The following is a 17,066-nucleotide window of genomic DNA, read 5'->3' on the forward strand; positions in this document are numbered from 1 at the left end:
TATAAAAGGCCTTACGGCATCGTTATCCACAAAGCAGAAATGTCAACAGATTACATCGCAAGTCTTATGATCAAGCACATTGTTTTTATTTTCCCCTGGTTCATGTGACAATTCTGTCCTCTGGTTAAAGCAGAAAGAATGGAATATAAACAGCAAATTCACTGTGAATGTGCACTGGATTCAAATCATTCAATGCAGTCAAAATGTCATCATTAGAAAATCAGTTCCTGTCAATTACATTTACTCAATAACAGGTTTAAAAGAAATGATTCTGACCGACACACAAAGTTCAACCAATGGATACTTGGTAAAACATTTGGAAATACTCAATGACCTTCATAAAGATATCACAAAGGGGGGGTTACATTTGTTTTTTTTTTTGCAAAACTTTTTCTGAAAAAAGAAATATGAGTGTCATACAGTGCAATTTAATTACTAGGCTTCTTTTTCATCAGGCCTCTGATAGTTAACCAGGACTAGTTATGAATACAGCCTCGGAGTGTACAGCATCAACTACCATCACTGGCCTGATTCCTCAACACACTGCTTTTAAAACATACAAAGTGCAACATGAACATAAATATACAAGGATAAATCTCATGAAATCTACCATGAATGGATCATATTTCAAAATCTAAAGAAAATAATGATTTTTTTTTTTTGCACTGTACTTATTAAGATTCTTTGCAGTCGCATTTTCATGAAAATGAACCATTTCCCCCTCAAATTATCTTTACTGTCTATACATTAAAATTTAAGAACAGTCATAAAAAATATAGAATAAACTTGCATTTTATGCAAAATATAATTTCCTTTTTTATTTTAGGTTGAAATATGTTTTCATGAGATTCACCCACAATTCTTGCTGTACATTTATGTGTAAAAATAAAGCACGTCGTCCTACAGCTCTATGAGGGTACTGATGATTTATTCACAGTGTAACAAGCAAGAAATAGCATATTGATCTGTTGAGACTGAATTAACTTGATTTCACTGTATAGAGCAGTTTGATCATATAATCTTATAACGTCTCTAAAAGTACAATAAGCACAGAAGTAACCCCACACCAGGACACTGGCTTATTTGTTTTTCACCACCTCTTTGTATAGAAAATGTATGAAAATAGTTATGTAGTGCTTAGATTGTTTTAGCCCCACCTCCAAACAGACGCTACAGAAGAAGAGTACTTTCATTATGTTATGGAGCAGAAATAATATTTGACGATAAGAAACAGAGCTTATTTCATTATGATGCCGTGTACAAAACAGCACTGAGGAAAATCACGCAACAGTACTTTCTGTTTGGTCTGAGAATTGAATTTGTCCATGACCTTCATTTGCTCAAGTAAGTCTCATAAGTGGTCAGTTTTTGTTGTGTAAACAACCAGCACTTCCTGTTATCAAGTCTTCATTAGATTTTTTTCCCATTCAAAATAAAAGTACCTACAGACAGGTTGCAGGAAAGCTTCATTTCATGAGCACTATTATTTGGCTGTATTCAAATATGAAGGGTGAGTGAGAGAGTGAGTATGGAAATCTCCCTTGTAGTCACCATTAACTAGTGTGTCACCTGACCGTCACTCAGAATCCTCTCCCGCAGTTGCAGCATCAAGAGCGGCCAAGGCCTCTGCCACCATTGAGTCTGTAACGCTCACACAATCGATCTCTTTCTCTCTCTCTTGCTCTCCTCTCACGATCGAGGGTTCTTCCTTTTCTCTGTCCTCTACCATGAGATTTGTGTCTGCTGAGGAGAGGCTCGTACTGCTGGTGTGTATGTCCACAGACAGCACACTCTCCTCATCGGCCGTGTCTGGAGTAACAGCCAGCCTGCTCTTCCTGTCCCCATCTTCATCCTCCTGTCCATAGGGATATCCATCCGATCCCTCTGTCCCATCTGTTATCCCTCCGCCGCCCAGCCCAGAGTCTCGAAATCTGTTCTCTCGCTTGCCCGGTTCCGTTCCCAACAACGAATCGTTCTGTATGGGTGGGTTGGTGCGTAAGGTAGAAGCGGCTTTTATGGGTGTCCCCTCGCCCTCGGGCTGGAGGATGTAAAGACTCGGGTCACCCTCTGCTGGGCTCGATCGTATCTGCTCGCCTGGAATGTTAGCATGGAGCCGGTTGATGTGGTTGTTGTCTATGTCGAGTTTGGTCGGACTGGGTTGGTTGCTGTATGCCAGGTTGTGGAAGCCCTGTTTCTTGTGAATGTGGTCCACCTCCTCTGGGAATCTGTGAGATTGATACAGACAGCTGCTGGTGGGGTCCCGCTTCTGACCAGGAACTTCTACAGGAGCTGAGGGGTCATAGATGTAACTGCAACAGAGAGGGGGTTGAGGAAAGGGTTTAATGAAATGAACTTCTGGTGGCCTTTTTGGTGGAAATTAATATTATAACCTAGTTAAGATTCAAATAAAGGTCAAATAACCCAGACATATTACAAATCAAATAACACTAGTCAACCAATACATTGGCCTTGATGATATTTGCATTTTTTTAATTATCACAAAGTTTTTCTGCTTGGCTGATAAGTGTCAGAACAGGACCTTTATTTTGTCAGCACTTAAGAATGCCAGTGGAGCTCCCATTCTTCATTAGTTTACTGTAAAAAACAGATTACAGAATCATAAAGTTGCTCTGTAAAGTATTAAAGGGTTTATTTTGTATATTTAAAAAAAAAAAGTAATTTTTAAAATATTGATTCATTTTCATAATGAAAAATAAATTGAATTTCAACAATTGTTATGCAAGTTGTTTACTATCATTTAACAGTGTGATATTATATTTTCCAGCATCCCCACAAGCTTACAGACGAGAATGGATAATTATCATATACTGTATATCAGCATTATATTATCTATCGGCCACCCTGTTCTCTAATGATATCAGCATTGGCAATCAAATAAACACATATAGTTCGACCACTAATCATTCAACCACTAAACACACTGATGTACATTTGTAGGCCCATCCAAGTTAGCATTACCCAGGTTCCTTTTTTCCATTGGCTTTTGGATTACTCCAGAAAATAATTGTATTAATTTTAAGTCTAAATACAATAGCCAGAGGAAAAAAGCTAAAGCTAGGCTAAAAATGAATGACACTGTTGTGATTGCATGACCTCAATGTGACCAAGCTAATATTCTGACAACTTATTTCAATCTTTAAAATCTACAAGTTGGACATTTTGAGTTAGAATAGTTTGCAACAGCAGAATAGAGCAGAGTAGATGAGTTTTCCTGCTCGCAACCACTGTAATCCCATGTAGTCATTTGTTAGTAGGGCGTATTTTATGTAGAATGAATTGTGAAAATATCTCGAGTTTTTGTCAGACTGCATTTTTTTGTTTTTTTTTAATCAAAAACCCATTCAATTTAGGACGATGGAAGTTAAAAAAATTCTACTTGTTTCTGGGTTTTACAATTTTTCTCAAATGATTTGACATTTCTCCAAACGTAGGTCACTGCTTGCAAAACAGTTAACATAATGATCTGAACACTGTAATTATCCTAAACAAATTGTTAGTTAAACAAATTAGAAATCACATGCATAATGTTCTCAAAACACTGTGCACAATGTTTAAACTAAATGTTTTCACAATAGTTCATACAACCAACCAAAGCTTTAATATATTAGGAAAAGACAACTGCAACTTTATGAATTGGTTTTACACAAATCACAAAAATGCATTTACCATTTTTCCAAATGCAACAAAACTCTTTCATTTGCTAAATTCTCAGTTGCACTTGATATGTTTTCAATTAGCTCCAAATTGATGACTGTTGAGTAATTCAAACAAAAGAAATGCAAATTTCCCAATTGTTTAAACATTTATCTCAATTACAACAATTATAAAAGAGGAAAAGGGAAAAGAAAAAAAGGCAAAGAATAAGAACAAGAATGAGAAGGTGAAAAGGACGTGTAATGAGAGGGAGAAGAACGGTGGAAGAGGTAGAGGGAGATGAGGGGACAGGAGGACAGGGTGCAAGAAGAGGAGAAGGAGCAAGAAGAGTTAAGGATGTAGGAAGAGGAGAAGAGGGAAGAGTAGAGGGAGAAGAGATGGGTGGATTGGAGAGGGATGGTATAGTGAAAAAGAAGAAAATGTAAGAAGACGTGAACAAAAAGGAAGAGGACTGACTGCAGGGTGGAAGAGGAGGAAGAAGAGGTAGAGCGTACAGATGGGTTTCGAATAAAATCAGAGCCACCCTTGTTGACCACGTTATATCATTTCATTATATCATGGTCTTTCATTGAGAGAAGCCGGCCAGAGAATTCAGCTAAATATAAAATATAACATTTCAGAGGGAAAACCAATAAGTAACTATACCATTCTGGTTCTATGAGTCTAGTCTAGAGTCTTGTCTATTTCTAGTTCTAGTTCTCTACCGTAACTGGCCCTACTTGTTGGCCCTACATTCAGGTGGACGAAAAAGAATGCACAATATTTTCAAATGCACAAAAACATGGCATTGTTGACATGGTGGTCCAGAACAACACCAACAATGCCTCAAAGAAATTCAGCAAAGAATAATACAGGACAATCAACCATTTCATAATATTCACCATTGCAGTCCTATCACAATTGTACGTGTTCTAAGAAGAAATTCCATCCAGATGAAGCAAGTAAACAACGTGAAGAGCTCAGACAGATTGAAGGAGTTGTGGTTCCAATTGTTCAGGTATGTGCCTGCCACACAATTACTGTTCTTTTACTGCAAATACAAAGTTATGTATTTCATGGGCATTATGTAGCCATATACTATTACACTCTGGAAAAACTCAGGTGTCTCTAAGCCTAGTGATGTGTCAAAGTGGGTACTCAAAGGGTGTATTCACACCAGGAAAGTCCGCTAGTTCACTTGCTTTGGTCCGGACCAAATACAATGTTTATTTTTTTTTATTGGTGCGGTTCGCTTTCACACAGCCCTTTTTGCAAGTGAACCAGAAACAGTAAACAAAACCACACATGTGCTTAAGGTCATCCATTCATTGGTCTATCCATTCAACCGTACCAGAGTTCGTTTGGAAGCGGACCGAGACCACCTCTTCAGCTGGGTCTCGGTACGGTTGTTTGGTCCGCACCCGAGTGCGATTGCTGTATTCACACCTGCCCAAAAGATCCGCACCAAGGGGGGAAACGAACTTGAGTTCGATTCAATCGAACCAAACAAGACAGGTGTGAATACACCCAAAGTTCGGCAACAGTTATAGTGTCAAGTTTACAATCAATACCACTACTGTCAAACCACTGCAATATTGTACCTTCTGTTCTTTTTTACTCTAGAGGACTTTGGAACTGTCTAGCAGTGCAACTCATTATGAGTAGCTGTATGTTGATGAAGCTGGCTTCAGTCTCAACAAAAAACAGAGACAAGAATGGAATGTGATTGCCCATCATGCCACAGTCAATGTCCCTGGACAACCAGGAGGCAATGTCACTATGTGTGTCGCAATTTCAACCACTGGTGTTGTGGCACACAATGTTGTCTTGAGCCCATTCAACAGTGAAGGGCTCCTATATTTTTTAAACTCTCTCAATGAAATCCTCTTACCACAGGTCAATCAGGAGCAAATTAATCAAAATTTTGTAGTTTTTTGGGACAATGTCCAATTTCACCATTTAGCACTGGCGCGAGAGTGGGTTGAGCATCACCCACCTTTCACCATATTCTCCTTTCCTGAATTTAGCCGAAGAGTTCTTCTTCTCTTGAAAATAAAAAGTATATGATCGCAATCCTTACAACCAAATAAGTCTTCTTCAAGCAATGGAAGAGGCCTATGGAAATGTTGTGACAGAAGCTTGACAGAAGTGTGGATTCAACATCCATGCCATTTTTTTCCCCCACAATTCAGGACTTGTGAGAATTTATGTTGTGATATAGATGAAATTCTCTGGCCAGATGTAATTTAGAGACATAATGAAAGTTAGTTAATTCAGTGACTGCAGTACATTTTATTTTTAACATTATTTTAAACATTCATTTTTTTATCTATTTATTTAAAATATATAATTTCCTTTCTTTGTAGGAATCTCTTTGTAGCAGTTACAACCATTCAGAAGAATGTGTCAAATCGACACATTCCTGCCACACTCTATTAAACACATCTGAACCAGCTAATCAAGACCTTCCGGATCACTAGAAACTTCCAGACAGGTAAGCTGGAGCAGGTTGTTGCTAAACTCTACAGGAAGGTGGTCCTCCAGAATGGACATCCCTGTATTATATTTATATTGTAAAATCACTTTCAGAAACGTTGTTTTCTGACTGTGAAATAATCAGTAATTCAGTTCAGTTTTGATCACAGTCTAGACACATTTCTACCAGTTTCTTTGGTGTTTTCTATATAGCCGTTTGTGCAGACGGGCGGCATTATTTAAAAAAAGAATTTACATTATTTTGAATAATTTGAGTTTTTCCATGGCAGCCTATTTTTGTAGTATGATTGACTTCAGATTCAGTCACCCCATGTAAAATCAAAATGTGGTTGGACTCTTTCTGTCAAAACTCTTCTGAATAATTATCCGCAATAAACAAATAATATTCATAAGTCTGTAAACAAACATTTTGTTATCCATTTATCCAGCCTCCAATCTTGACCATCATTCCTAATCGTCATCTATATAAATTCCCTCTGGTTGTCAATTTCATCATAATATATAAAATGCTGTTCCTCTTTTGGGTTCTACTGGAAACTGATGTGTGCAGGACATTTGAATGCACTCATAATTTGCATAGCACAGGCAAAGGCCCTTACTGACGAAAGCACAACCAGTGTAGCGAAACGACATTTGAAATGACAAACAGGTCTATGCGTTATAACATTATATTGTGTCCTCTTTCCCCTTTTAGGGATTTTTTTTTTCAATTTATTACATAACACAATATTTACATTTCTATATTTACACCAAATTACACAACAAACAGGTATCAAATAGGGAAAGTGTGAATCCAACATAGGAATGAGAGACAAAAATCCCAAATTGTGTGTGTGTGTGTGTGTGCCAAGTGAGCCTGATGCATTTATGTCAGACACTCCCTGCTGAGATCCTTCTGTTTTTCACTCCCCTTTTCCATTGAAAATCCACATGGAAAGAAAGAGGCATGCAGGTCATTCAGCCCAATGTCAACCTCAAGTATTCATGTATTTATCTGTCTGTCCTTTGCATGTCACCTGTATCATATTCCAAACATTTAGTGAATTTCATACAATGTGTTACATGAGATGAATTTTATTAGCTTCATTATAAATTCTCCACGTTTAAGCACCTCAGTTGAAATCAATTTCAGTTTAACAGTTTAGAGGGTGGATAAAGTGGAATTTTCCACTGTACCTGGCAGGATAAGAAATTTTACCCTTAGTAAACATTACCTCCATTAAACAACACACACTGCCTAGCAATGCGAGGCATTTTTGCCTGGTAAAAGTTGCAACAGAGTAGAATGCTAATGTTTATTAGCAGGATCTGACATAATCCCAGAAAAGCCTGGGAACTCGCATTCTATTCACCCTGAACAGGTGCCTGGATTATATACTGTTCCCGGGGGAATGTGTTTGAAAATGTGTATCTTTTCAGCTAATATTGCCCACAACCCTTTGTGCAATGTAAAAAGGAAGTATTGTGATGTTTAAACATTACTTCAAGGGTTTCTAATTCTGCTCCTGGAGGGCCACCTTTCTATAGATATTTACCCTGCTCCAAAGACCTGCCTAGATGTTTCTTGTGATTGTGAAGACCTTGATTATCTGGTTTAGGTGTGTTCGATTAGGTTTACAGCTAAACTTTAAATTTTTTGGCCTTGCAGGAGCAGCATTGGACACACTTGCAGTAGGTAAAAAGGGGTCTTTCTTACTAATCACTTAGAATTATGTACTTTCTCCTCATCACCAGTGGATATAAATTAAAATGTGTGGGTGTTGTTTAACAGATTTGACACAAAGCCAATCAGACAACACACTAGTGTTAAATTCCAAAAGAAAGCATGCATTTGTAGTATGTGCATGAGGCAATTCTTGCAGCTCAAACTAAGCCCAGAAATGTGACATTCTAAGCAATTAAAGGGCAGGTTAGAGAGTGTGAATATCTGTGTGTATTAACCGTGAAATAAACTCCCTGCATCAAAACAACCCACATAAATGTTGAAGTGAAAGATACAAACTAAAATAAAAGGTCTATTGACAGAGAACAGAGCAGTGCTGGCAGACTGAATCACAACCAAAAACTGATCCAAGGTCAGCTTTAGAGTCTGGCTGAGCTGGTGAACAACAGCAGTTATGTGAGAAATATCTAGGATCTTCAAGAAAGAATACTTGAGAATAAAGAATCTCTGCTCTTTATACCTTCCGGCTTACCTTTTTATCATCCTACAGCAACTGCAACCCATCTGGACAGTTGTGTAGAAAACCTGTGGTAAAGCAAAACAGGTTTAGAGTGTAATCGTGTAAATATATACTTGAATAAAGTGAATCTTATACTCAAGAATAAACCCTGTTTGCCAACAATTGTGAACCATCGCAGACCATCTTTACAAGTGGACCTGGGTATATTTCGCTTGTGCACACCAATCAAATGAACCAAAACTTGTTTTTTTTTTTCACCCTCTCAAGACAGCACACTCAATGTCAGACAGGCAGAGAAGTGTTCTGATTGGCTAATGTGTTCAGATTCTCTTGTGCCGTTTACAAAGACACAGGTATGATCTATCAGAACAACTATATGAATGATATCTGCCAGGCCTTAAGAGACATTTTATTTGGTTTCATATTGACGTGTAACTTGACATATGAACAGGACACAAGGACAGTCACACATGTGTTCGTGACATTCTGGATTACTCCTCACAGTGGCCAGTCAAATAAAATGCCATTAATACATCCTCATTTTGTGAAACGCAACAAAGATGGATTGACCTTTCTACGGCCTGTCATGCCATTTCAGGCTTTGGCATTTCTTGTGCTCTTTTTATGAGAAAGAAGCCTTGTAAAGAATTGATAGTTCAGTCTGGGTAAAGATCCATATAATAGGACAAAGACACTCCCAGACTCCCTCTCTTTCTGCTGAGACAGAAAGCAGCATGGAAACCAGTCACCTCACGTGTCCCAATGTGTTAGAGACCAACAAACATATAAAGCTAAGAGAGTAATGCAGGAGAAACCAATTTAATTACAATGTGTTAATTACAACTATTTCATTTCGGTTTTAGTAATTTTGTGATTTTGTGATTTTATTAGTTTATGCTTTTTATTATTTCTTATTATTTTGAATTTATTTTTATTTCAACTTTAGAAATTTCAGTATTTACTGTAAACTTAACCGTTAGTTGGAAAGGCAACATTTCTAATTTTCCTTTAGTTATTTTTTTTAATGTAATATTTATATATTTTTATTTCAATTAACCATGTTTTGTAAAACTTTAAATTTTAGTTAACAGTACTGATTTACACAACATTACCATATAATTATGTCTATCAAGGGTAAAAGCAATAATCTGAACCAGAATTGAATGCAATTAAATGTTTATAGTTTAGTATTAAGGAAGCAAGAACTACCTACGTCATTCACTCTTGGCATCACATGTACTTGAAACTAAGACAAATAAGAGAAAATTTAACAAGTATATCAAGTTAGGCAATATTTGTTGTACAGGTTTACTGACAAGCCAGTCACTGTGACAGAAAGGCAAATGGTTTAACAAGTGGAAAAATTCAAAACACACTGCACGTAGACTAGACATCAACATACACTCAAAATACATGCCAACAACCACTCTTTACTGTGAACAGAGTTGTTTTTTAGTCTATATGATGTCTGTTTGTCAACAAAATCAAGAAAAAATATATATACAGTATGCATATATGATGAGAACAAGCCTCCTACCACTAACTTACACTTTGGTTTGATGTATATGTGACATTAATCCAATTTTAAATGCACTGTAATTATATTTACTGTGTTACAAAGCTGCCCTATTTACAAAATTTGGAATACGTTTATACAAAAATAATCCTAAAACTCACATTTCACAGATTTTAGGTCATTGCCATGGACACAACAAACTGGGACAAGTTTTGCTAGGTGATTAGCAGCCAGATGTGGTGTGCAGCAGACACCTGTTTGACAGCAGGAGTATGACACTGGGCACCTGGCAACCTCTTTGTCATCTGCTAGGGATTATTGCATTTTACAGCAGTCAACATAGCACACAGGCTTCCTTTCCATGAATACAGTGACAAAACAGTTTCTTGTGTGGTTAATCTATAATGTGACAACACAATTATTATCAGAATATAAGAAATCACTAATGAACTGATGACCTGAATCAGGTGTGTATAAACATGAAACATGTGCAGGGGGCTACAGGAAAGTTGAGAAGCGCTGATTTAGTCCACTTTAACTTCAGACTAAATGACTGGAGAAGTCTGCCACATGTCACCAGAGAGAAGTCAGTCAGTAATCTGGTTATACTTTTGCTAGTTTTATATTTTTATTTAGTTTTTTGTATATATTTTTAGTTTTAATTTATTTTTCTTCCAGATTTAGTATTTCAAATGAAACCTATTTCAGGTTAGTTTAGATGCCAAGGCAACATTTTCAATTTACTTCTTACTTTACTTGAGTTTTATTTCAATTAAGGAAACTGTTTTTAGTTTTAGATAACACAAGAATAAAAATAATCACTAAAGGGGTAAAAAAAAAAAAAATTGTGAAAATACTAAAAATTTGAAATTGGAGCTGTGACTAGAGAAAACACCCTTTTGCCAAAACTTCAACACCCATAATGCACTTCTGATTTTGTCACCTCCCCTCTGTCAATCCAACGGTCCATGTGTGGGAATACAAAGAATACAAAGTCATATCTTAGTGCAGGCAACATAGAGAAAGAGTATATATTGTTCATTTACAGTGGGTATAGAAAAGAATCACCCCTCCCCCTTTAAAATAATCACATTCTGTTGCAGCCTGAAATGAAGACAGACACATTTGTAACCCTGGACCACAAAATCAGTCTCAAGTCGCTGGGGTATATTTGTAGCAATAGCCAAAAATACATTGTATGGGTCAAAATTATAGATTTTTCTTTAATGCCAAAAATCATTAGGATATTAAGTAAAGATCATGTTCCATGAAGATATTTTGTAAATGTCCTACTGTAAATATATTAAAACTTAATTTTTGATTAGTAATAAGCATTGCTAAGAACTTCATTTGGACAACTTTAAAGGAGATTTTCTCAATATTTAGATTTTTTTGCACCCTCAGATTCCAGATTTTCAAATAGTTGTATCTCGGCCAAATATTGTCCTATCCAAACAAACCATACATCAATGGAAAGCTTATTTATTATTAATCTCAATTTTCGAAAAATTGACCCTTATGACTGGTTTTGTGGTCCAGGGTAACATTTGACTTTCAACTGTGATCAGCTGTGGTCATTTTGATTGGCTCAGTGTGAAAAGAGCTTCCCTGGAGCATTTCAGTCCTTGGTAGTGCAACTGAAGCAAACAATCAACTATGGGCACCCATCAAAAGATCTCCAAAGAAGCACAGTGAAATCTATTATTAAAGGGTTAGTTCACCCAAAACTGAAAATTAGCCTGTGTTTTACCAAGAGAAGACTGGTTTTCCTTTGCTAAAGTAAGGAAACTTTGTTTCCTTTGCACCTGCATTTCTCAGAGGCTCATGCACGATGCATACGTCTTACGTCATCCGCCTGAACGTCTTCCGTGTACCACAGTCAGCGGAAGTGAGAAAAAAAGTGTTTATTACGTTTGAAATATGGATATGTATCTTACAAAAATGCATGGATTCTCTACAGGAGGCCTTTATTCACCCCCCGGAGCCTTGTGAGGGACGTTTTATAACGGATGCACGCACTTTATTTCACGTCATCTGAACTGTTGACAAAAAACATTGAAAGGCTTGGAGGGACCAAGACAATTTTTAATATAACTCCAATTGGATCCGTGTGAAAGAAGAAAGTCACATACTAGGTGGATGCTTTGAGGGTGAGTAAAACACAGGTTCATTTTCATTTTTGGGTGAAGTAACCCTTTAAGAAGTGAAAGGTATTTGGTACACAGACCCTCCCTGGATCAGGATGTCGCTCCAAACTGGATGAAAGAGTCAGGAGGAAACTGCAGAGAGACTACAAAGAGGCCTACAGCAACTCTGAAGCAGCTGCAGGAAATTATGACAAAGAGTGGTCATTGTGTGCCACAGCAACTCTGAAGCAGCTGCAGGAAATTATGACAAAGAGTGGTCATTGTGTGCCTGTGACAACAATATCACAAATTCTCCACAAATGTGGCTTGTATGGAAGGGGTGAAAGAAAAAAGTCACTCCTCAAGAAAGGCCACATGCAGTCAGACTGAGCTTTGCCAAAACACACCTTAAAAGATTCTGAGGCAGATGAGACTAATTGAATTATCTGGCCTCAACACCAAATGATACGTCTGGCAGAAATCCAGTACAGCTTAGCATTCAAATAACAGCATTCCTGCAGTAAAGCATGGAGCTGGTAATATCCTGTTCTGGGGGAGTTTCTTTGCAGCAGGGACTGGAGCACTTGTCAGGATAGAAGGAAAAATGGATGGTGCAAAATAGGCCTGAACGATTAATTGCATTTGCGATAATATCGCGATATGAAATAACACGATTTTTCAATCGCAGAGGCTGCAATTACACGGTCACGTGACAGGCGAGAGTAAAGAGGTGTGTTCGACTTGAAGATTGATCGGTGTATGACATCAAAGTACGGCGAGAGAAACCATAAGGAGATGTCCGCGCTCTCTTATAGCTCTCGCAGTACTTTGATGCCATACACCCATCGGTCTAAGCAGCGCTGCTTCAAGTCGAGTGCTGGCCATCAGCAGAAAATAAATAAAACAGTAAACAGCCAAAGGACGTAACTTAGAATGGGAGATGGATCGGTTTGTGAAAGGGAAGAGAAAAGCCATAGATGAAGTCGCACAGACCCAGGCAGGTGCTGGTCATTCAAAAGCTAAATGCAGAAAATATGACGAGGCATATCTTGCTCTCGGCTTCACTCACCGTGTCTATAACGACGCTATCGCATCGCGCTGCAACAGCTCTACACTGGACGCGACAAAGCGACCGTTGCAAATCATTTTAACTTTGTGTCAGTACGTCATAAATAGAACAAGTCATCAGTTTAATGTCGCGTCGCATCCAGTGTACACAGTGTCACTGGTTATAATGGTTCTACTGTATTTTGCCGCTCGCGGCCCGTGTAGACACACGGTGTTTTATGTCGTTGGTGAGGAGGGAAGCCTGTGTGTGTGTCCTATGCCTTAGCAGACAGCATGAAACCCACAAAAAATAAATAAATACAACCCTCTACATTGCGAGTAAATCACTCGCATATGCGACTAAATCTTCACTCTGGGCAACTAAATGATGTCTAATATTAGCCAATGGCTAATCAATTCTCAGATTTTACTCGCCAGTGTGTGAGTTGGAGGCTAAGTATAAGTTTAGCTCAGATATATTTTCACTCGCCGAACACTCTGACTGAGTGCTTCAGAGTTTCACTCTCCCTCAAGCGATCTGTGATATTTTTCAGTTTGAATGGATGTGCAGCGCACCTGTGTTTGTGTATTTGGCGTAACGTAAGCTCTAGTGTGAAGGCACACGACTCGCTGACACTTTCTCTCACACGCATCTTTACATAACATGCAGAATTGATGTGCTACATGTAAACGATATACTTTGTTGTATTTTCCTGTAAAAATAACGGAGTTCCTTTGGAATTTTTAAGAACTGCCGGGTTTTCCTGTAGTAGGCGGAACTAATGCGCAAACGACAATCTCATTGGCTGGTGCTCACCTATTATCGTCCCTGTTTAGATTTCAGTGAATTAGTTCGAGCAAACGCACACAACCCGATTAATATTCATGAATCCAGTAGCTCATTAATCCCTAGTGCGTTTTTATATTGTTCTTATTAGTAGAATTCGTATAATAATAATATCTTATCAGTATTATTGTTAGTTTTTTTTTTTTACAGGAACACTGAATGACCAAAAAAAGCACCAGTACTACGTTCATGGTTACCAAGTTTGAATTCTAATTACTAAACTTCTATTATTAAATAATACTTGATTATCATATTATAATGCTTGACTGACTGATATTAAGAGTGTACTTTCAGATATTTAAAAATCTGTACCATTTTACAAACATTATATATAGATTTTTTTTTTAGGTTTAAAGGGGGGGCTCGACCAAAAAAGTTTGAGAACCACTGATCTAAAGTTAACAGACAGTGTTTAAAAAGTGCAGTGCACATGTTTACATATGTTTATTACAGTGACTTTGAATTACCTAAAGTAAAGTGTGGTAAAACAACAGATTTGTTTTTATATTTCTGCAATCTACTTTAGTTTGTGTGATTTGTTACTGACTTTCATATTAATGTTTACACCAGGCTTATTTAAACATAATTATTACATGCTTACAAGGTTGGAGGTTCGACAAATCAGTCAATATACTGTGATTGTAGTTGTTAAATAAAAATGACATTCATATCAATTCATGCATCACTTAATTTCATCGTAACATATAGGCCTGGCCTACAGAAAATAACATTTATGTTTAATGTATATAATATTGTGTTGGTCATACTATACAATGATTTATAGCTTGTCTTTGTTGAATAATACAGAACATAAAGAGCTTTAAAAAATAATTGCATATTAAATCGCAATCGCAATATTGGTAAAAAAAACATTGCAATTAGATTATTTTCCAAAATCGTTCAGCTCTAGTGCAAAATACCATGAAATTCTTGAGGAAAATCTGCTGCCCTCTGCCAGAAAGATGTCAATGGGAAGAAGGTTTACCTTCCAACATGACAATGACCCAAAGCACACAGCAGAACTGAGCACACAGTGGTTGAAGGAGAAAAAGGTGAATGTCCTTGCATGGCCTAGTCAGAGCCCAGACTTAAACCCCACTGAAAATCTGTAGAATGACTGCAGTCCACGATCAGTCACCTCAGCTGAACTTGAGCAGTTCTGCAAAGAAAAGTGGGCAAATATTGCAATGTCTAGATGTGCAAAGTTAGTAGAGAAATATCCCAACAGACTAAAGGCTGTAATTAAAGCAAAAGGTGGTTCAACAAAATACTGACACAAGAGGGTAATCCTTTTTCCAACTCAGTGATTCTGATTTTTTATATTTGTGTTTTTTCTTTCTGACATGTTGGTGTTATATCTTTCACTTGGAAGTTATAAGCTGCACTGAGTAAATACAGCTGGATAAAACAAAAATTAGTCCATCTTCATTTCAGGGGGTGAATCTTTTCTATACCCACTGTATATATACAGTACTACAGACATTTGTAACTATACAAAGCTGAATGAAAACTGACAAACTTATTCTTTAAATCCATCATGAATTCCATCCCTAACCATGCTCTTTATGAATCACATTACAGTTTTTACTGAACAATCTCAACAAAGATGACCAGAAGATTAACAGATTGCAAGAGAATTTGATATGAAGTTAAGATGAATGGCATATCCAGGACTCTATATCGAAAGAATTGAAATGTTCCATTTGGAGAAAGGTGATTCCTGGAGAGATTACTGGAGATTGCGGGCTGAAACGGAGGCAGATTGAAATCTGAGCTATATGCCACTGGCAGACATTTCGCCATTGGAATAAATTGGAGAAGGGAATTTCTCATCACTGTAGAATGTGTGCCCTCCAGCTCAGCTTTCTGGCCTGCGCTTTGAAAGTGACAAATGCTTAATCTCCTGCAACAAAATGAGGGAGCTTTTCCATTCCTCAGCCCTTAACCTACTCAAGACACACATACACACACACACACACACGCATACACAAGGCGCTAGCATTAAATCATGGACTAATGTATTTAAGCTCAAAGGCAGACACACAGTATTACTGATCGACACACACACCAACACAAACCTACACACATGCAACGGCCTTCCACAGCCAAGATAAACAAACGTAGAAGCCACTAACGGTTCATTTCCTTTCAATTTGTTGAGAACAAAGTGAAGCAAACAGCTGGTGTAGACCAGTGTCAAGAGATAATTAGAGGTATCAATGACCAGCTGATTTCACTTACACACTGCTCTGACACACTGAAATCTTCAGACATTTGTAAAACGTTGCCACCTTCCTGTTTTCTTTTTAGTACTGCTTCACAGAAATTAGCATATAATTGGATGTTTGACCTTTTCAAAATCTCACTAGTTTAATTTGTCTACTCTATAAATGTGTACATACATGCATCACTCAAGAATTCTCTCATTTTTGTCAATTTGTCTGAAAGTGATAAACATTTTCTCCCTTGTGTCATTTCAAACATTTTTGGAACAAAATGACCAACTCTGTCTTGACTCTTGCGAAGGCTAATTTCATAGCTAGCATTTCACGAATCCTATAGAAACACAATGGAATAATATTTCCATATTTTTTTTCTTGATTGAAAATGATGCACAACTGATTTTTATTTTTAATCACGTCTCATATTTCACTGATGCTGTTGACTCCTTGATAACCAAGTACATTAACTTTTGACAAAGCATTATTGGTGGTTGGTCCTGATGGAAATTACATCAGGGGATATCAGGACATAATGTATAAAAAAAATGGTAACACCTTATTTTAAAGACCAATTCTCTCTATTAACTGCATGCATATTACTAGCATATTGGCTATTTAATAGTACTTATAAAGCACATATTAATGCCATACTCTGCATGACCATATTGTATTATCCCTTAATCCTACCCCATACATAAACTTAACAACTATCTTACTAACTATTAATAAGCAACAAATTAGGAGTTTGAGGCAAAAATTGTAGTTAATAGAAGAATTGGACCTCCAAAAAATTATATAAATCATTTTCATACAATAATTTCACTTATCTCACTTATGTTTAGATCATCATAGTTTTAAACATTATGTACACAATATGCAAAAATGCATATTTTTATGAAAGTGTAAATAAATACACACACACACACACACACATACATACAGTGGGGAAAAAAGTATTTAGTCAGCCACCAATTG

At 37.1% G+C, this 17,066-nt stretch overlaps 1 protein-coding gene across 1 annotated transcript in view; it reads right to left on the reverse strand.

Annotated features, from left to right (window-relative positions):
• Positions 1–805: 805 nt before the first annotated feature.
• The window catches only part of LOC107570241 (uncharacterized), a 23,921-nt gene continuing 7,660 nt past the window's right edge, over positions 806–17,066 (reverse strand). The window contains exons 2-3 of the mRNA XM_016256451.1: positions 8,346–8,398; positions 806–2,309 (exon numbers count right to left, since the gene is read on the reverse strand). Coding sequence (XP_016111937.1) covers positions 1,577–2,309; positions 8,346–8,377 — 765 coding nt within the window. The 5' untranslated portion in view covers positions 8,378–8,398 and the 3' untranslated portion in view covers positions 806–1,576. The remainder of the gene's footprint in view (positions 2,310–8,345; positions 8,399–17,066) is intronic.

This window comes from Sinocyclocheilus grahami, unplaced genomic scaffold (assembly GCF_001515645.1).
Source record: "Sinocyclocheilus grahami isolate Dianchi unplaced genomic scaffold, SAMN03320097.WGS_v1.1 scaffold1430.1, whole genome shotgun sequence".
In the NCBI taxonomy this organism is placed as follows: Eukaryota; Metazoa; Chordata; class Actinopteri; order Cypriniformes; family Cyprinidae; genus Sinocyclocheilus; species Sinocyclocheilus grahami.